The sequence below is a fragment of the Ipomoea triloba genome, chromosome 2 (genome assembly GCF_003576645.1).
Source record: "Ipomoea triloba cultivar NCNSP0323 chromosome 2, ASM357664v1".
NCBI classification, from domain to species: Eukaryota; Viridiplantae; Streptophyta; class Magnoliopsida; order Solanales; family Convolvulaceae; genus Ipomoea; species Ipomoea triloba.
In genome coordinates this window covers 3089549-3108970 of record NC_044917.1, presented here as the reverse complement: position 1 = coordinate 3108970, position 19422 = coordinate 3089549, and the positions used below count along the sequence as shown (strand labels likewise).

Genomic DNA, 19422 nt, shown 5'->3' with positions numbered 1-19422 from the left:
CCTCAAATTTATTTTTTTGTGATTTTCTTAGTTTGAGTTAGGAGTATAATTACAAGTTAACTTTCACATAGTCTTATTGATTTAATATATAAATATGGTCGCAAGTTCACTTTCTTGTATATGACCAAACTCAAACACAAAAGACCAATAGACAATTTACACAAAGAGTTGAACTTGAAAACCTATTGCTCGACCAACAGTTTATAGATTGGTCCTTTAATAGTCTAATTATTAATTTAAGTCTTGAGCTCGAGAAATGACGTGAGGTTAGAGAGTCCTGAGCTATGGTGTGGTAAGTAAATATGCCAAAAGGTCCCATCTTCCGACAATAAAATGTGGTATTTATAGGGGAATAAAAGAGACACATGTGGGACTCTCGCATGTCTGACACGTGTCATTCATGCAATTGACTAGCTCAGAATTAGCGTCACGATTTACAAGTGTTGCAATATCCCTGATCATCCATTAAGTGATGTGATTAGTACCAAGTTGGGATTCTAAGTTTTAATCTTTAAGTAGTCTTGTTTGGTTCGAACTTCCCGACCTTCTTAGATGGTCGGGATCAATTATAAAGCTGAACAAAGTCTAATGTTGACGAAACACTTGCTTGGTCTTCACACTTATGTCGGGGGCGTTCAGTCTTAATGTTGGTCAAAATTGAAAATGATTCCTCTCATACTCTCGGTGTCCTGACCTGATACCGAACATGTATATAATATGTATAAATATGTATAATCGAATAATATTCTCTATCATATATGCTATATAAAAAAAAAAAAGTGATATGACAATTTTTATAAATAATAAAATTATATTCATTTTTTACTTATGGGATCAACACTTTTACCATTTACCATTACTATATTTGCAGTAAGTTAATTACTCCGTAAAACTTAGCAGGATCCTGAAAGCATGATAAAAGAAAAATTATGCCGAATGGGCAATTCGCAGGGAGTGGGGGCGAAAGAACCGAACGATGAAAACGCACATTTCCTCGTAGAGCTCGGACCCGCGACTCTCAGGCGGCAGTGAACTAATTAGCGCATTTCACTTGATTATATAAATAGAGGCAAAATCAGTTTTTACTTCACAGGAAAGAAGCGGAAGTGGATCACAATGGCGAGCATCATCTTCATCTTATCCATTTTCGTTGCTTTTATCGCAGTCTTCCTGTTCAAGTTCCTCACCTCCGATGGTACTTATCGCACTCATCTTTTTTATCCCTCTCGCGGATTTGTTTATCACGGAGCATAGTAGTATTCACTCGATTTCATTGATTTTTCCTATATCTATTTAACCAAATTTCATTGCGTGCTGAAAGCTGCTTCATTTATTTGATTCTCAAGTTTTTTTTTAATTTAATTTTTTAGTTGAAAATTTTGATATGTTAGTGTTATTCATTTGCTGCATATTTATCAGCGGATTTCACTTTATTGTCCAAGGGGAAAGTGAAGCGCGAAGAAATCGAGGACAAGGTTTGTTCTTTCTTTAGACACGCATGCAGTTCACCACTTGCCTTCTTAGTTCTTACCCTATATATAAACCTGGAAATTTGCAGGTTATTTGGATTACTGGAGCAAGCCGTGGAATAGGTAGGCTGTTTTTTTTTTTGGTTGTGGTGTCATGAATTTTATCATAATTTTATTTTAGGTTAGTTGCTGTTTCCCTATTTTGATGGAGTGTATATTTTCTTCTATGTTTCTCTTTTTATGAAAAGGGGAGATCCTTGCCAAGCAACTTGCCACCCTAGGAGCAAAACTCATTTTATCTGCTCGAAATGAAGCTGAACTGGAGCGTGTGAAGCAACAACTTGCCGGTAGGTATTTCTGGAGGAGGCTTTGGTAAGAACTAGTTTGCTTGATGTTTTTGGTTTTTGGCTTTTCTAATTTTGGAATTCTGGTGGTCATGCAAACTAGGAAAACACGCACCAAATGAAGTGGAAATTTTACCACTAGATTTGACAGCAAGTGAAGATATTCTTAAAAAGGCTGTAGAGAAAGCTGAATCTTTTTTTAATGGAGCGGGTGTGGATTATATGTTCCACAATGCAGCCTATGAGCGTCCTGTAAGTGGATAAGTATTCTGATAATTGAAGCTAATTGAACAGTCATCTAAGTTCTTGTGATTTCAAAAGTTTTTAAATGATTATGCTGAGAGGACTTGTAGTAGTTTGTAGTTGAATAACAGTAACACATTTGTAGTTCGACTGGCACAAACAATTAGTAGCTCTTGTGTGTGTGAAACAGCTATGAAGGGGATGGATTTTGTTTTTGGTACTTTTTCCGCATTTATGATCAATAGAATTTGTTATTTATTCTTTTGTTATTGCTATGAACTCTTGGGTAGTGGAACTAGAACTGATTTTTTTTTTTTTTTTTTTTTTTTTTTTTTTTGCCAAATCTCGTATATGACGTAGAGTGAAGCGTGGGAGGAGAGGGGAGGGTGTAACTCGAGTTTACTTTCATGTGGGTTGCAACCTTTTAGAACATGCTCATCTACCAATTTCAATAGTTCATGCCACATTGAAGTTATTTTTTTTTTATGTTGAGGAGTAACTCTATTTAGTTTCCTCTCTGCAGAAAACCGCAGCACTGGATGTCACAGAAGAAGGCCTCGAGGTATTATTATACATCTGTAAAACATGCTGCAGTAGTAGTAGTCATAGGGTTTGTAAAGTGCTTTTGATATTCCCAAGAAGACCTGTCTTTTATTATCAAATTTTCTTCTGTCCTTAACAAGACAGATCCATAGAAAATCAAATAAAAGAAGAATGTAGTTAATCTTTAAAAGATATGAATTTTTGGTCCCTTGAATATTAGTATCAGAGGTTCCTTTTCTTCTAGAACTAATCTTGCTTCCACATTGATCCTGTACTCTTATTTAAGTTTTGGACTTTTACTGTGTAGTGTTTTATGGAATCATGTCTGTACTTTATTGTTAGTAGGCTACTTTTAATGTCAATGTTCTGGGACCAATATCTCTGACACGATTGCTAGCACCATTCATGCTGAAGAGGGGAAGAGGACATTTTGTTGTGGTAAGTAGAACTTAGAGACATTTTGCAAGTTGCATTGTGATATTTTATATTATATCTTACTGGTTGGCTAGTATATGTGTAATAATGTTTCTGTTTCATCATACCCTCAAAACACTTGGTTGTCTGATTTTTTACTTCTGCTCTGTGTGAACCTCAGAAAACTTTTTCTTGTGTTTATTACTAAATCTCATAATTGATGGGAGTGTATCTGAACTAAGTTAGATTTATGTGGAAGAATTGGATTGTAGAATTGTAATATTACATGCTATGAGAGGAATGGCATTTTCTTTTGTTGTTTTTAATATAAATTGTTGAATTTGGAAGAAACACAGGTCTGGCGGGTGGAGAATAACACCACCCGCCAGTTAGGAAGAAGCTAAATGAATAATCAAGGATGGAGAAATGGTTATAATTCTTATATTTCTATATCTATTACTTCACTGCATACTTCATACTCCATAGTCCATACACTGATACACACACATATATATATACATAAAAGATGCTCAAATAGTAAACCTACAAAGCTACCCAATAATCTTTTCAGCTCCCAAGGCTACAGTGTGTTCATTTCAGCTCCCAAGGCTAATGTTCACACTGCTCAAGGAAGACAATTCTAACACTCCCCCTCAAGCTGGAACATCTAGAAGTTCCAAGCTTGAAGTCAAACATAAACTCCATTCTAAATTACAAATGAAGATTACAAGCAGCTAGAGGATAACAGCGCTGGATGGCTTCGGAGAGACAATGCTATACACAACCCTTGGAAATGCATCAAGGGCAAAGCTTGTCACGAACATCCTTGGGAATGATGGCTCCAAGGGTAAAGATTAACACGAACACCCTCACAGCAACATAAGCACTCTATGACTTGCCAACAACAATCTTCATCGAGAGCAGCGGAGGTGAACGGGAGCAAAGGATGAAGCAAAGCCTATAGAAATGAAGATAAACCCAAAAACAGAGCAAAGGAAAATAACACAGAGTTGAAGATAGCACACTGATTGTAGATAGTCACACTCCCCCTTACTTGAAACATGGAAAATAATCAAAGGCCTTTGTAGTAGTGCTGAAACTTAACATCCATGGGATAAGGCATACCGGGGATAAAGAAATAGCCCGGTTATACCAAAAATAGTAAACACCATGGGAAGAACCAAAGAAGTTCAGCAATAAACCCAAAAACCTTCAAATTTCACCCATAGGCATCAATGGTTGCCAAGAAATTTGCAGCAATCTTGCAGAAAACTGCCCATAGTATTACTGCAGTTTGGGACATCATGTGATGCTATGATGGAGGGAGATGTAGTGTGAACTGAACAAATACTTGACACTAGCAGGAAAAGAGGTAAAAGATATGGTAGTTCAAGATGCAAAAGATAGCATCATACACTAAAAACAGTGGGAAAACAGTCGCCGGAATTTTCAGATTGTTGACCGGCGACTTTGACCGGCGTTGACTGGCCGTTGACGGCGAAGGATCTGGAAAAACACTGCTAGATACGTCTCCTCGAAACGAACCCAATGGAGAAAACGACACCTTGATCGGAGATCGGAGGAGAAAGATATGACCAGAAAACAGTCGCTGTTTTTACGCCACTGCCGGAAAATATTTGGAAAAAGAAAAACCAGAAGAAAAACAGCCTAGGAAAGAGGCTCTGATACCATGTTGAATTTGGAAGAAACACAGGTCTGGCGGGTGGAGAATAACACCACCCGCCAGTTAGGAAGAAGCTAAATGAATAATCAAGGATGGAGAAATGGTTATAATTCTTATATTTCTATATCTATTACTTCACTGCATACTTCATACTCCATAGTCCATACACTGATACACACACATATATATATACATAAAAGATGCTCAAATAGTAAACCTACAAAGCTACCCAATAATCTTTTCAGCTCCCAAGGCTAATGTTCACACTGCTCAAGGAAGACAATTCTAACATAAATGATCAATAGAAGCTGAAACAAAAGTAAAAGACATATGGTTTCACAATGTGCAGATGAGCAGTGCTGCTGGAAAGGCTCCTGCACCAGGTCAGGCGGTGTACTCGGCTTCCAAATTTGCAGTAAATGGGTACTTTCACACATTGCGTTCTGAGGTATGGTCAACTCAACTCCATTAAGATTTAATTCCAAGCTATTTGGTTCTCAAGATGGTATTTCCTCCAAAAAACGTTACCTAGAGCCACCACAACCCATCTTAACAATGAAACTGGAGTAAACCAAAAGAAAGAATATATGTTGACTTAATAATGCCTGTTTATCATGAACTCTACTATTTGGTGATGACACTAACTATACATTTTGTTGTTAATTGTACCTACTTCAAGTTCACATGATGTTTAGCATGATAGCTATGTTTCTTTTGATTAACTTTCTTTTAAATACTATATGTTGGTAGGATTTAGTTGAATTATGCTGACTTGACTAATGCATCAAACATGTTTAAGGAATGGAGATGCATGCAAGAAATAACAATCATGTTTCTATTCTAGTATTTGAAATGACAATCATCATATGATGAATGAGTGGGTAAATGACCACTTGCTAATTCTAACCTTAAGAAAATAAAAATAACAAACATATGATAGTGATGTCATGTTCTTACTTTAGAAATTGTGTCTTCATGTCCGAGACCAATATGATATGTGTCTATAGATGTTCTACTCAAATGAAATGGTTGTTCAGTTTCAGCATCATTATTATTGCCATTTTGTATTCTTCATATTTACTTGGTTCTGTTTCTGTTGCAGCTTTGTAGGAAAGGGATTAAGGTAACAATAGTTTGTCCAGGACCTGTAAAAACATCAAGTAGTCCTGAAGCAAGTACCTCAGGAGCGGGGGGTGCCTCTGAGGTGATGACTTTTTTCTACTCCGTAAAAAATTTAAATGAAATCCAATGATGAGTGATGACTCATTATCTTCTTTATTAATTATGCTGTCTGGTCAAAGTTCTCTGTAGTACATATAGCTTGCTTAAACTAACAAAATAACTGTTTGAAGGCAGTAAAGGGGCTTAATGTTTAAGATTTCTTACTCTGAAGGAAACAAGTCCTAATTTCTTATGACCAATTGTTTAAGAATCTTATACTCAAATGTCTTTACTAGATTTGGCCATAGTTGAAATTTGCAATGATGAGAAGTAGGAAACAAATGCAAACCAAAAAAGGCAATTGCTATTTGCTAGAATAGAAACTAGTTATTGCTAGAAGCATGTAGGTTTTCATTCCTCAGTTTTTGACTTTTTGTCATCATTATTGATTTCTCCGAGTTTGAATCCTGTCAGTTCTTTATGGATTCGTGTTTTCCACTTTAAACATACAAATCACTTTCCCAGTTTACGAATGCAAATTTGAAACGTGTCGTCTTGTTAGCTTAATGATTTGAACTGGATCTGTGGATACATTAAAGTTGTAAACACCATTCATGACCTCATCATTATTTTCTTCAGAAGCGTGTCTCATCTGAACGGTGTGCAGAGCTGACCATTATTGCTGCCAGCCATGGTCTCAAGGAAGCATGGATATCGTATCAGGTAATTCCACCTAGTCATGGCCTACTTATTTGAATGGTCAAAATTCGTATCAACCTGAGCAGGGGTAGGAAGCTAATTGAATATAGTATGGAGTATCTTTTAATTCCACAAAAGCTTTCAGTGAAGTACGGTTTCCGAAATTTTCCTCACGTGTTTGGCCAATTTACGAAAATCTGACACTAACTTTGGTTGTTCTTGCAATCTTGCAGCCTGTGCTTGCTGTAATGTACTTAGTGCAGTATATGCCAACAATTGGATACTGGCTAATGGACAAGGTATATTATATATACATGCTGTTAGGATAATCTTTTCCCCATTGAAGTCTGTAAGATGATATAACTAAGAGTGGATGCCATAAAGCCGAATCCATTCTAGCATTAATCTTCTCATAGAATCTTCGCGTGTAGAGTGTCTCTCCATCCCTTGTTCCATCGATGATTGGGCTAATATTCGTTTGTGATTTTTACGCAGATTGGGGCAAAACGCGTAGAAGCTGCAGCTCAAAAGGGCAACACCTACTCCTTGGGTTTGCTCTTTGACAAAAAGAAGGCACAGTGAACAGAAAACCACTTGGTAAACAATAATGGCACACCTGTCTCCAAGCGCCATAGTTTCAAGAACACAAGAAATTTGTCAAAAGTATTTTTACTGATCAGTGCTTGAATACGCCAATGTAAAGGATACTCAGAAAGATTTGCCATTTTGTTGTATTGAATATTATCAATTTATTGAACTGTTAATTTTACTTAAAAGTTATTCACGTTTCTTTTTTCTTTTTTTTTTTTGGGATGTTCGCAGTCACTACTAACAGTGTATATTAGGTCAATTTTGCTGATGTATAAGAGTCTACAAATCATATCCGATAGTTTATTTTAGGTAAATTTCATTTTTGTGTAATAACTTTTGAATTATACTTTGAGAGTGTATATTTTGTAGGGTTGCAAAACAATAAATAAATAAATAAATATAGGAAAAATGGTCAAATAGGTCCCTAATATTACTCAAAAAAGTCAATTAGTTTCTTAAACTTTTGAAAATTGTAATTAAGCCTTTAAACAATGTATTATTTTAGAGCAATTATGTCCAAAAATCGGTTGTCGGTGTTAATTGGTTGCCTTCTCCCGCGAAGGGATTTGATCACCGGAACTAGTTGCCTTTGCCGGAGAAGGCAACCAGTTGACATCGATGACCATTTTGCATGTGTTTTTTGTTAGAATATCTTCAAAATTTCGTCAGAGATTCGCAGGAATCTTAGTAACTTGTAATTACAAGTTACTAATCGATTTTTGGGCCTAATTGCTAAAAAATAATATGTTTAATGATTTAATTATAACTTTAAAAAATTTAAGGACCTGATTGGGTTTTTGAGTAATGTTCGGGGGCTTATTTGACCCTTTTCCCGTGAATATATATAGCAAATCTTTAACTGGGTTAAAATAACCCGTTAATGTGGCCCGATTTAATCCGGATCTGATTGCTGAACCCTAGCTAAAACCTCCCACCCCAAACTCAGTGGAGTTCTGGCTTTCATCTGTGCCAACTTACAAGTGAAATGAAGCTGTGAACACTAACATAGATTTGCGAATGAAATGAAAGCGACAATGTATCGGAAATCCGCAACCCAATTATCTCGTTTGATTCTCAATCAGCTCCGGCCGATCAGCACGTCATCGTCATCTGCAGTGGGAACGTCAAATCCAGCTGTTGTGCTGCGGCCATTATTGCCGTCTCCGTCGCATTTTCTGCCGGCTCCGCGCTTCCTCTCTTCGGCCTCCTATCGGGAGAGGCAGTGGGAGGGAAAGTTTGACGACTTGTTCTCCCAGGAACGGAGCGAATTGCTGAAGGAGAAGGAGGAGAGGATAAAGCAGGGATTGGACACCGCAGACCTCGATGCTCGAGCCGCGGAGCTCGACAAGCGAGAGGAGAATCAGAAGAAGGAGTCTGCCGCCGCCTACGAGGAGCCCACGGACTCCGATTCGGATGATGAAGATGAACGTTGGGGCACTGATGCCCTACGGAAACGATGGGATGTATTCGAGAAGAAGTTCGAGCGCCATGAACAGCTCCTTAAAAATTTCACTAATGCTGGTATGTACATTACACTCTACTCGTATTTAATTAGTCTTTTCCTTTTCTAGTATATTAGGATGTTATGATATTTGTATTTAATTAGAAATCTTGTTTACTGGATACTTTGATTAAGCATATTATTAAATTTGACTGTAAATCAATCCCTTCAAACGAGTTCCTTTGAGTATAGTATTCAGAATATGTAGCAATCAACTACCCTATTGGTCAACTGCTGGAGTGAAATTTCTTTGGTTGTGGGTTCTTAAGGTGTTAAATCCTTTTGACAACAAATATGCTTGCTTCTTACAAAATGAATATGTAGCTTGCATACTAATTAATGAGTTCTCTCTTATGGCTTGCTGCTCTACTGCTTTGAGCAGAGACTCTTGATGAAGCACACAAATGGATGAGTAGAATTGATAAGTTTGAGCAAAAGCACTTCCCTCTTAGATCAGAGTACCGAGTGATTGGTGAGCTGATGAACCGCCTGAAAGTGGCTGAGGGTAAGGAAAAATTTCTCCTCCAACTGAAGATAAATCGGGCCCTTAGGATGGTGCAATGGAAGGAAGCCTGTGATCCAAATGATCCAGCCAATTTTGGAGTCATTCAACGTGAGCAGGCTCCATCTGTTGATGCTTCTGAGCGTGCTGAGCTTGAGGAAGAGCAGACAACTCAAGTAGTAGAAAATGACAGTGATGATGACTTAGAGTTTGATGACATGAAAGAAAGGGATGATATATTGTTGGAGAAACTTAATGCCATTGATAGGAAACTTGAAACGAAGTTGGCTGAATTGGAACACACCTTTGGGAGGAAGGGGAAGCTCCTCGAGGAGGAAATTAGAGACCTTGCTGAAGAGAGGAACTCTTTGACTGAGAAGAAGAGAAAGCCTCTTTACCGAAAAGTAAGTGCCTTCTTACATTTTATGTACTTCCAAAGCTCTCTTAAATATAGTCCTTCATGAATGTGGTCCTCTTTTGCTGCTTACACCTCTAGCTATTTCCCGCCTGGAAAAGATTGTCAAGTTGTTTATGTTCTTCTTCAGAGTTTTTCTATTAGCTTCAACTATGTCATATTTAGTAATGTTCATGTGCTTCACTGGTGTTATTTTATTTTTTAAATTTTAAACTAGATTCCCTGACCATTTCAGGGATTTGATGCGAGACTGGTTGATGTCAATAGGACTTGTAAGGTTACAAAGGTAATATAATCCTTCTATTTTAAATCCCTCTCTTTTCTTGTGTCAACATTGTCAAAATTTCAGCTTGAAATCACCTATAGGGGGGACAAGTTGTCAAGTACACTGCTTTGCTAGCCTGTGGGAACTATAATGGTGTCATTGGTTTTGCAAAAGCAAAGGGCCCAGCAGTTGCAATTGCTCTTCAAAAGGTACTAGAAAGAACTTCTAAGTTTTATAATTCGGTGAAGCCCAGTTTATTCATATGTGGTCAATGTCTCTAGCAATCTTTCTCCTGCTTTATATCAAAGAGGAGCTGATGATATTTATGGAATTATGGGATAACCTGATTTTAAATTTGAATGAGTTGTCTTAGTTATGGTAAGAGAAAATTTGTCCTTAATGTATCTGCTGACAATACATGTAAAAATTGAGATATAATAAATGTGTACGAGTGTAGGTAGTTAAAGTTCAGATATTTTTACACAAGATCCTTTATTGGAAATCGGATTACCCTCAAGTACACAACCACGGCAGTAGGGCCCTCTAGTCTGAGAAGTAGAACCAAATTTGATTTACTTGAGTGTAAAATAGTTGATTTAGAATGGACCCATTTTTTAGTCCCTTTATTTCAATGTATTATCTTTTGAGAAATCAATAAATGATGACAATCAAATGGACAAAGAGCAAATGTAATTAAGACAAATCTGTTAAGAATACAACCAAGATCTGGTAGCCTTAGGACCTCAGCTTTATTCACTTTAGCTAAGTTTTATTGAGAATGGACCTTGATTTACTTGAGTAAGAAAGAAAATTAGAACCCTTTAAATATGTTTTTATTACATTGAGATTAGCAGTAGAGACCGTTATCTTTTTTGAAATTTGGCCAAATGATTAACTGGATTATTCTGCAACAGGCCTATGAAAAATGCTTTCAGAATCTCCATTACATTGAGCGGCATGAAGAACATACCATTGCACATGCAGTTCAAACAAATTATAAAAAGACAAAGGTCCAAGACTTTTCTGTTCTTGTTTGTATTCAAATAAACATAGATGTTTTAGTGCAAAGGGTATGGGAGTTCTAACTTTGATTTTTTATCCTTGAAACTCTGTTTGCTTTTGCCTTTCTTCAGGTATATCTCTGGCCCGCACCTACTCAAACAGGAATGAAAGCAGGCAGAACTGTCCAAATAATTCTACATTTAGCTGGTTTCAAGAATGTGAAATCAAAGGTTTTAAAACAAACACTATCAGTCATACCAATATTATCAATTTTAAATAGTTATTCTAACATAGTATTCTATTAGGTTGTCGGCTCAAGGAATCCTCATAACACAGTTAAGGCTGTATTCAAAGCTCTAAATGCGGTAAGTTGAATGCAATCTTTATAAAATTGCAAATTGGACATCCTTTCTCAATGTAAAGGTGTGGAGCTCATTTATCTTTATCTCCCCTTCGTCTCTTATCAAAGTTTCTCATTGGTTTCCAGATTGAGACACCAAAGGATGTCCAGGAGAAGTTTGGCCGAACTGTTGTTGAGTCATACCTACTGCAATAGGTATGCTTGAAGTTCACTAAGTAATCTTAACTGAGTTAACTTTGTCATGAAGAGTGTGTTGCCATTATGCAATATAAGGTACTTAAGATAAGTACTGAATAAGTAGTACTAAAATATGGGGAATTTTTACAATGCCATACTGTAGTCGAAAAATAGTAAGGGAAAGAACCAATACCCTCATTTAACGTTATTTATTTCAACCCCCTTGTGTTAAATTTTGGTAGTACAATGTTATGCTGCACAACATTGTGTAATTTCCCCTAAAATATGTATTTATTGGATCTTTTGCGGTTTTCATTACTTTCATGTGTTACTATACTACTGCACATTGTAAATAAATTTTTTCCATATGCACAACATAGCAATAGTGTAAAAACATCGAGTGTCACATGTGACTGAACCATGCATTTAAGCAAGTTGAACTTGTGTGCTTTGACAGGCATTTATTTAAAAGGGACAAAAGGCTATGGCAGTTTTGACGCCCTGTGCTCCGAATCTGACGCAGACATGCCGAATGATTGCATTTCTTATAAACACATATGCCTCTCTCTCCCTTTTTTGGGTGATTTTATTTTATACTTTCTTTTGCTGTTTGAAGTCAGGGATAATAGATTATAGAGTAGGCGATTGGAGGTTATTGCTGTGGAGGATGCTTCAAAATCAATTCCTTTTCCCAATCCTACGTTTTGTTGGCAGCAAACATGTATGATACATTTTTTTTTTCTTTCAAAGAGCTGTTGTTAATGAATTAATAGTAACAAATAATGCTAATTTGCCCTCTCGAGTGCTTATGTCATTACCGTTGATGATAGTACCCTCCAAAAGTAACCATTATGCCAAAATTTAAATATTGAAAGTGGAAAGATGAATTGGCCATTGGCTTAAAAACGGGATGGTTCAATTTGTATAGGAATTCTGAAAGCTAAATTCATGCGTCTACATGAACTCTCTAAAACAGTACTTTTATCTTTTGATATTTGAAAAAAAAAGTGTGTTTTATGCTGGTGGGTTTGTTTTGTGACTCTAGTCGACAAAGGATCACCAGAAAATAAAGGTGTTTATTACTAATCAATTCAAATCAATAACTGTTAATTTGTTTTGTGACTCTAATCGATAAAGGATCACAAGAAAATAAAGATATCTATTACTAATCAGTTCAAATCAATAAAGTTAATTGGTTCCGGAATTAAAATGTCACACTGTTAATTCATATTCCGTAATTATTTTGTCTACAAATATTATAAATATAAACACTTGGAAAAGGGCACGCTAAATTAGGAAGTTTTGTCACAAAATTTGACAAATGGAATATCTTTGTCTAAAAATATGGTTCAACCCGCTTCAAGACTGGATACACACCGATTTGACCCGGCCCGGCCCAATAATCAACGACGAGAAACCACTAGAGTTTAGAGAGACCTGACGGGGGCGAGGCCGTTAGGAAGCAAGGTAGCTTCAATGGCGTCGCCGCAGCATGTCAACGGTGAGTTCACGACACCATCCTTCCTACCGCAAGGTGCCATTCTCAAGCATAAGCTTCATACACCTCTCTTCTGCCTTGTTTGTTCTCCACCTATTTGCCGCCGGTAAGCGGCGGTCTTCCCCCCACCTCACCTCACCTCGCCGCTCCACAAAACTCAACCTCCCGGCTCCCACCTACCTCGTCCATCCTCCTTACCTTCCGCCCTCCAATATCATCTGCATATCTTCCATCTCTCCTTTATTGTAATTTTAATTTAGATTCTTTTGAGTTGGACTTGTCGGTTAACAAGGTTACGGAATCTTCTGCTTAAGATTACTCGTTTCCATGATTAAATATTTATCGGGGGCTTTAGTCGCGGTTATTGCTTGGCTTAACACTGCAAATTTATGAGTTTGTATGTAGTTGTGCTGTGACCTACCTACAGTAACCTATGGATTGAAATTAAATAATTAATGGAGTTTCTGTGAATTATGTAGGTGAAGATAACAGTGTTATTGCGAATTCCGGAATGAGTTTTGAAGGTGGTTGGTACGTCCTCGGTCAGGATCAACAACAAATTGGCCCTTATACTGCTGCTGAGTTGCGTGGTGAGTCTTAATGCTTAACTGGTAGTGATTCAATGTTGGAAACTGATGAGCATTAGTTCTGTTAATATCCTACTGCGGTATACTGGAAATTTTGTAAGTCTGTCCCATAGTTTTTTGGACTTGGACATTAGGTTTCTGCAGCTCTTTTCTTCTTCATTCCTGAGATGCTTTCTTTTCTTATCTCTTTTGCATGTTTGTATTTCTTATTGGCAATTTCAGTTCCACAAGTAGCCAATAGGCATCTCTATCCAATGTTCAAATGCTCTTAGGAGGTAATGAACCGTCTATATATGCTTGTTTAATTCACCTGGACAGAGCATTATTCAAGCGGGTATCTTGTGGAGAACACCCTTGTGTGGACTGAAGGGAGAACTGATTGGCAGCCGTTATCTTCTATTCCTGGATTGTTGGCGGATATACCTCAACAGAGCACTGGTTATCCAAGTATGTGTGACTAACTGTCTGGTCAAATTGCTCATTGAGCTGTAGACTTCATATGAGGATTTTTTTGGGGTAATTTTTGTATTCTTTTTGGGCAGCTGGTGTGACCTCTGTTAATGATGAAGATGAGTTTGAAAAGTTTCAAAAGGAGGTCAAAGAGGCTGAAGCAGAGATCAATGATGATCTAGACAGGCCTTCCACTCCACCAGAGGGTGAAGAAGAATTTACTGATGATGATGGTACTAAGTACAAATGGGACAGATCTCTTAGGGCTTGGGTTCCTCAGGTTGGCTATTTAAACCTAATACTGGCATAAGTGTTTGCTTTATTCAGCTCTCCTAAACAGTCAAAACTTAGATTTTGGCATTTCTGTTCTCACTTCTCAGTTAGTAATTTTATGTTCATAATGTTATTTCTTTGTGTTGAAATGCCATTTCGAATAATACATATGCATTGAGATTTATACGTGAAACTATACATAAAGTCCTATATTTATATACACACAAGACACAAGTTGGGCTAAGCCCACTACTAAACCTAGGGTTAGGGGTTTTGATATCATGCTGAAATTGATGGATTGAAAGACCTAGTGGGTGGGAAATAGCCACTGCTTCCCAGTTAGGTGGAAGCTAAGTGTATTACAATCAAAATAAAGATTGATAAAAATAATAATACTAATATTCCATTATTCACATTCTAAGGGTGGTGCATGCTTATATAGAAATATAATGGGCCTAACTGATGGTCTAGGTTAAAACCAGGGCTATGCTAGGGTTTCTAGTTTCTATATTTGAACACATTGTTATCTATACAATGTTGTAGCATTAACTATGTAGGTTTCCTTTTTGTCTTACATGGGTGCAATAATTTGATGAAATGAAATGCAAATGTAATAGGAAACTGCATCAGAAAGAAATGAGTATGGTTTGGAAGACATGATTTATGTAGGAGAGGATGAAGTCTTTCCAACACCAGGGGTTGATGATTCTCCCAAAAAGGAAGTTGAGGATAATGGAAGAGTGGATGGTTCAACTACTGTACAGGAGAGTAAGGAGTCTGATGAAACTAAGGAAGCAACATGCAGTAGCAAGAGAAAATTGCCTGAGAAAATGTCTGAAAAGAAGGTTACTTCCTGCCATTCCCTATTTGTTTGGGCTTTCGCGTTTACATCATCTGTATCATCCTAGTAGATCTCTAGATGCCATATTTGCATGCATACCTGTTCAATTGTTCCTTTCAGCTGGCAGTTTCATCAACAAGTTTAGTACATGTTCTTATATAAAATATTAACCGATTACCGTGGTTTCATTTTTTGATGAATTTGCAGGAAGCCAATAAACCTCCAGATAGTTGGTTTGAATTAAAAGTGAATACTCATGTATATGTGACAGGATTGCCGGAAGATGTTACTCTTGATGAGGTGAGCTGTATTTTGTTTTTGACACATGTATAATTATATATATAGCAAATAGTATGTGTGCATGCATGCACGTGTGTGTGTGTGTGAGAGAGAGAGAGAGAGAGAATGCTATTGTTTGTTCAGCTGTTACAACTTTGGTTAGAGAGCATCTTTATGAAAATGCGACCTCTTCAGTTGGTCCATGTAGTGTCCCTCGTACTAAGCAGTGGCTTTTCATGCAGATAGTTGAAGTATTTTCCAAATATGGAATTATAAAGGAGGTATGTGCTTCTGCTTCTTTGAAAAAGTTCTTCTGAGAATAGGTGGTGTTATTAACTTATATTTTTGTTAAATTACCCTCTTACATTTTAAAAAAGTTTCTGAAATTTCTTTGTTTATAATTTCTTTAAAATAAAAAGATCTTTTCATATCTATTTGGTCCAAACACGCACTTAGTGAAAAGTAAAATCAGCTATGGTTACCCAATACCCAGTAATTAGGTTCCATTTTGTTGTCTTGTTCCTTGAGGAGTCCTGTGCATGTTTTGGTAGGAGACAACGATAGTTTATCCTTATAGTTATGTTTTATGTTTTCTTTGCCACTTTTTACTGCATATACTTTATGTCCATCATATATTTGATGAAGTTGCATTGACCTTAGGGATAGGAATTAGAGGGTTGTAGTTGCATTATTGTGGATAATATCTGAATGCACTCATGCAGTCTCCATGGAATGCCATTGCTATGCCCCTTTTGTTGTATATATCGTTCTTATGGTAGGCATACCATATATTATATATTTAACATTAATGATGTGGTATGGGCAAGTTTCTGCTTTTTTGGTCGTTAAGTTCAAAGTATAGCTTGATATCACGAGAGGCAGTATTTCTTTATTTTTAACCTGTTATTTTTTCCAAGTTCAAGTGGTCAGTATCTTAAAGGAATTTAGTCCTGTGAGTCTGTTATGAAGTCATGCGGTGTAAACTTTACATATGTTTGTCCATTATATAGTAATGTAACACCCAGCTTCTTTTAGCCAACCTCCTTTGTGATTTTGGCTCATGCTGTTTGACTTTATTGCTGAGAGAATGGAGAACTCGTAGGACTTTATAATAGGCTATTAATCCTGATTAGCTCCTTTGGTTCTACTAAGTTAAGGTTATTTAAGAGAGAGAGAGAGAGAGAGAGAGAATCAAGCTCAAGAAATCAAATGTGGAGTATTCTATGTTGCCCTGCACAAACTTCTATTTCAGATGGACTTAATGATGTTGTATCATTGGAAAATGTAGGATATAGATACGAAAAAGCCTCGAGTAAAGATATACGTTGATAAGGAAACTGGAAAGAACAAGGGTGATGCACTGGTAACATATATGAAGGTTGGTTCATGCCTAGAATACTAAATATGGTTTGGCTTTGTTCAATTTTTTTTTTTTTTTTTTTTTGTGCGTCATTAATCTATGTTTATTTTTCTCCAAAATGCATTAGGAACCATCTGTTGATATAGCCATCAAAATTTTGGATGGGGCACCACTACGGCTTGGTGACAAGATTCCTATGTCAGTTACGCGAGCTAAGTTCGAACAGAAAGGTTCGAAACATGGATGCTATTCTTTGTCTTGAATTGGGCTTGTGCTTTATAATGATATAATTTGGTGCTTGTCACTATCAAGTTACTAAACAGAAAATGCCAACCTACTAATGTGTGTGTGTGCGCGTGTGTGTTGATTTCACAGGAGACAAATTCATATCCAAGCAAGCAGACAAGCAAAAGAAGAGGAAACTTCAAAAGGTCGAACAGAAGATGCTTGGTTGGGGTAGGTCATAGGTGTCTTCACATTCAGTTACCTAATCTTTATTAGCTAGAGTTGAACTACTTCTGGAAATTTCAATCTTTATTCTAAAATCTTTGACATTACAAATTATCTTATTTTTGTCTTTCTGACTGCATTAGGTGGTCGGGATGATGCAAAGGTGTCAATTCCAGCTACTGTTTTGCTTCGCTATATGTTTACACCAGCTGAGCTAAGGGTATTCTGTCTTCATCTAGCTTCCAATTTCTTTTCTCACTCTGGCTGCTTCCAAGACTACTCTGTATAAAGATGTCTTTGCAGTTTTGTGTGCATATGTTCTGTTCTGTTTTGTTTATTTTCAAAGACACTTTGAAAGTTTGTATCGTATTGCTATTCTTTGTCTAAACGCAAATCATGCAAAGCTTTTAGGTGTGCTCCTCTGTGACATTTACTATTGAACAATTTAGGAAACCTGCATTTGCTCCAAAGTATTGTTGTAAATGTGATGTGAAGTACATAAACATATGTTGGTTGGCCAAATATGGCCTAGAGTCAAGTGTTCTTGATACATAAATTATCATAGTTATATGTATTTTCAAATTTGTTTCCATGTAAAATGCCTAGTTATTGACCACAGGCTGATGAAAATCTGCGACCTGAGTTGGAGGCAGATGTCAAGGAGGAGTGTGCTAAACTTGGCCCAGTTGATTCAGTCAAGGTCTGTTGGTTAAATCAATCTCTACTTCAGTATATATGTGTACAAGGTTTGGACCCCTGAATCTCACTATCAGCTTGGCTGCTCTTTCAGGTTTGTGAAAATCATCCACAAGGAGTGATTTTGGTGAGATTCAAAGACAGGAAGGATGCCCGCAAATGCATTGAGATGATGAATGGACGATGGTAAGTTTACTTTAAACGAAGTTTTGTCTAAGCATTCTAGAAATGCATTGGTGAGTTTTGCTGGCTGGCTGTTGTAACTTCATAATATTTGGCCCGTGTTTTGTTTATGAAGGTTTGCGGGGAGACAGGTACATGCTAGTGAGGATGATGGTTCTGTAAACCATGCTTTGGTCAGAGATTGGGAGGGGGAAGCTGAAAGATTGGAGAAGTTTGGCGCAGAGCTAGAAACCGATGATTAAGGAAGGAGGGTGTGTAGTGTGGGTGACAACGACACACGCAAGTACCTTCCCCACCCCACCCCATGTACAATCGAATCATAAATGTTTGCTTCTACTTGGCTGATTCTGTAAGATTAAATTACTTAATTTGTTACACAAATCCTTTAGACTCTGAGATGTCAAACAAAAGTCATGTTTTGTTACAGACAAGTCTCCACTACTAGCTCTCTATTTTTGTTGCACTCCAATATGTAAACTGAGTAGAAACCAGACCCATCAACCTTTTTTATTCCACCACCACCACCCCCCTAGTTTTGTGCAGCAAAGCTAAGCTGGCTAAGCTACCAGTTTTGTGACGTGTGTTTCGAGGCTTATTTATTTGTGCAGACTGCATGCATTGCAGCAGCCTAGTCCTCTTGGTTTGTTTCACCCATTTGATACTGTGATGGAGGGAGGAGGGGAGGTGCATGTATGTATGCATGTATTCTTTTTGTGTTGCCACCATGTTTCCTTGTAATGGTGATTTGCGTTCAGAGGGAGTTGACGAGTTCCATTTAAAAGAAGCGTCGGTCTTGCTTCATACGCACCGAGATTTCAATGCAAATCACTCTTACACGATATCAAATAATATGAATATACAACCTGGGGTGTGGTTGAGTGGAAGAGACATCAATTTTTGGGCATAGGTGAACAAAGGTTAATGGTTCAATCATGGGGTGTGGTTGAATGGAAGAGACATCAATCTATGAGCATAGGTGAACAAAGGTTAATGGTTCAATCATTGGTTTTGGGCATAGAACAACTTTAAATCTTCATATCAGAAACTTGGTTTAATAACATGTGCAATTTACATTTTTTTAATGTTACCATCTTGATCTGAATAAAAATGGATTAGTTGGCTATTTACATAAAATTTTTGATTACCCTACAAGTTGGCTTGGACGAAGAAAAAAAATAATAGTCACAATTATCTCACCGTCCCGATCTAGAGACAAGATAGCTATGGTGAATGCCTCCTTGCGTGACTCTCTTTTCCTTTGTATGATGGGGAGATAATCATAATGATCTCCTTGTTTAAATATACCTTCCTCAAGTAAATCATGTTTTTTGTAAAATAAAATAAAATAATTAAAAAAAATTGATTTTTATTATGTGGCATGTCTAATTTCCAATTACTAAAAACATGAAAAGTTCACTTATTCGAAAACTTTTA

At 37.0% G+C, this 19422-nt stretch overlaps 3 protein-coding genes across 5 annotated transcripts; all 3 read left to right on the top strand.

Moving 5' to 3' along the window:
• Positions 1-934: 934 nt before the first annotated feature.
• Positions 935-7341, top strand: LOC116011075 (dehydrogenase/reductase SDR family member 7). Its single transcript, XM_031250584.1, has 12 exons — positions 935-1195; positions 1420-1475; positions 1559-1592; positions 1718-1816; positions 1917-2065; positions 2580-2618; positions 2945-3037; positions 5047-5145; positions 5800-5901; positions 6498-6581; positions 6791-6856; positions 7053-7341. Exons 1-12 carry the CDS (start codon positions 1117-1119, stop codon positions 7137-7139), a joined length of 987 nt encoding a protein of 328 aa, XP_031106444.1. The 5' UTR covers positions 935-1116; the 3' UTR covers positions 7140-7341.
• A 730-nt stretch (positions 7342-8071) lies between these two features.
• On the top strand, positions 8072-12185 carry LOC116011423. The gene is made up of 9 exons (XM_031250985.1): positions 8072-8669; positions 9032-9555; positions 9802-9852; positions 9933-10040; positions 10746-10841; positions 10965-11063; positions 11139-11198; positions 11321-11389; positions 11829-12185. The coding sequence occupies exons 1-8, from the start codon at positions 8171-8173 to the stop codon at positions 11387-11389; spliced, it is 1506 nt and encodes a 501-aa protein (XP_031106845.1). The 5' UTR covers positions 8072-8170; the 3' UTR covers positions 11829-12185.
• Positions 12186-12778: 593 nt separating this feature from the next.
• Positions 12779-18503, top strand: LOC116004795 (splicing factor U2AF-associated protein 2). 3 transcript variants are annotated; one of them, XM_031244975.1, is made up of 14 exons: positions 12779-12872; positions 13349-13459; positions 13775-13903; positions 13999-14186; positions 14797-15024; positions 15228-15320; positions 15542-15580; positions 16588-16677; positions 16787-16889; positions 17035-17115; positions 17253-17329; positions 17729-17809; positions 17900-17991; positions 18104-18503. In XM_031244975.1, exons 1-14 carry the CDS (start codon positions 12848-12850, stop codon positions 18228-18230), a joined length of 1464 nt encoding a protein of 487 aa, XP_031100835.1. In that variant the 5' UTR covers positions 12779-12847; the 3' UTR covers positions 18231-18503. The 3 variants fall into 3 exon arrangements, with proteins under 3 accessions (XP_031100835.1, XP_031100828.1, XP_031100842.1); XM_031244968.1 differs by having other exon boundaries at positions 12833-12905; XM_031244982.1 differs by having other exon boundaries at positions 12856-13266.
• Positions 18504-19422: the final 919 nt, after the last annotated feature.

Coding starts and splice junctions, on each gene's coding strand:
- LOC116011075 (XM_031250584.1), top strand. CDS start 1,117: ATGGCGAGCATCATCTTCATCTTATCCATTTTCGTTGCTTTTATCGCA. Junction 5,146..5,799: donor TTCACACATTGCGTTCTGAG/GTATGGTCAACT, acceptor TTTCTGTTGCAG/CTTTGTAGGAAAGGGATTAA. Junction 5,902..6,497: donor GAGCGGGGGGTGCCTCTGAG/GTGATGACTTTT, acceptor TATTTTCTTCAG/AAGCGTGTCTCATCTGAACG.
- LOC116011423 (XM_031250985.1), top strand. CDS start 8,171: ATGAAAGCGACAATGTATCGGAAATCCGCAACCCAATTATCTCGTTTG. Junction 8,670..9,031: donor TAAAAATTTCACTAATGCTG/GTATGTACATTA, acceptor TGCTTTGAGCAG/AGACTCTTGATGAAGCACAC. Junction 10,842..10,964: donor CAAATTATAAAAAGACAAAG/GTCCAAGACTTT, acceptor GCCTTTCTTCAG/GTATATCTCTGGCCCGCACC.
- LOC116004795 (XM_031244968.1), top strand. CDS start 12,848: ATGGCGTCGCCGCAGCATGTCAACGGTGAGTTCACGACACCATCCTTC. Junction 15,581..16,587: donor AATATGGAATTATAAAGGAG/GTATGTGCTTCT, acceptor TGGAAAATGTAG/GATATAGATACGAAAAAGCC. Junction 16,890..17,034: donor AGCTAAGTTCGAACAGAAAG/GTTCGAAACATG, acceptor TTGATTTCACAG/GAGACAAATTCATATCCAAG.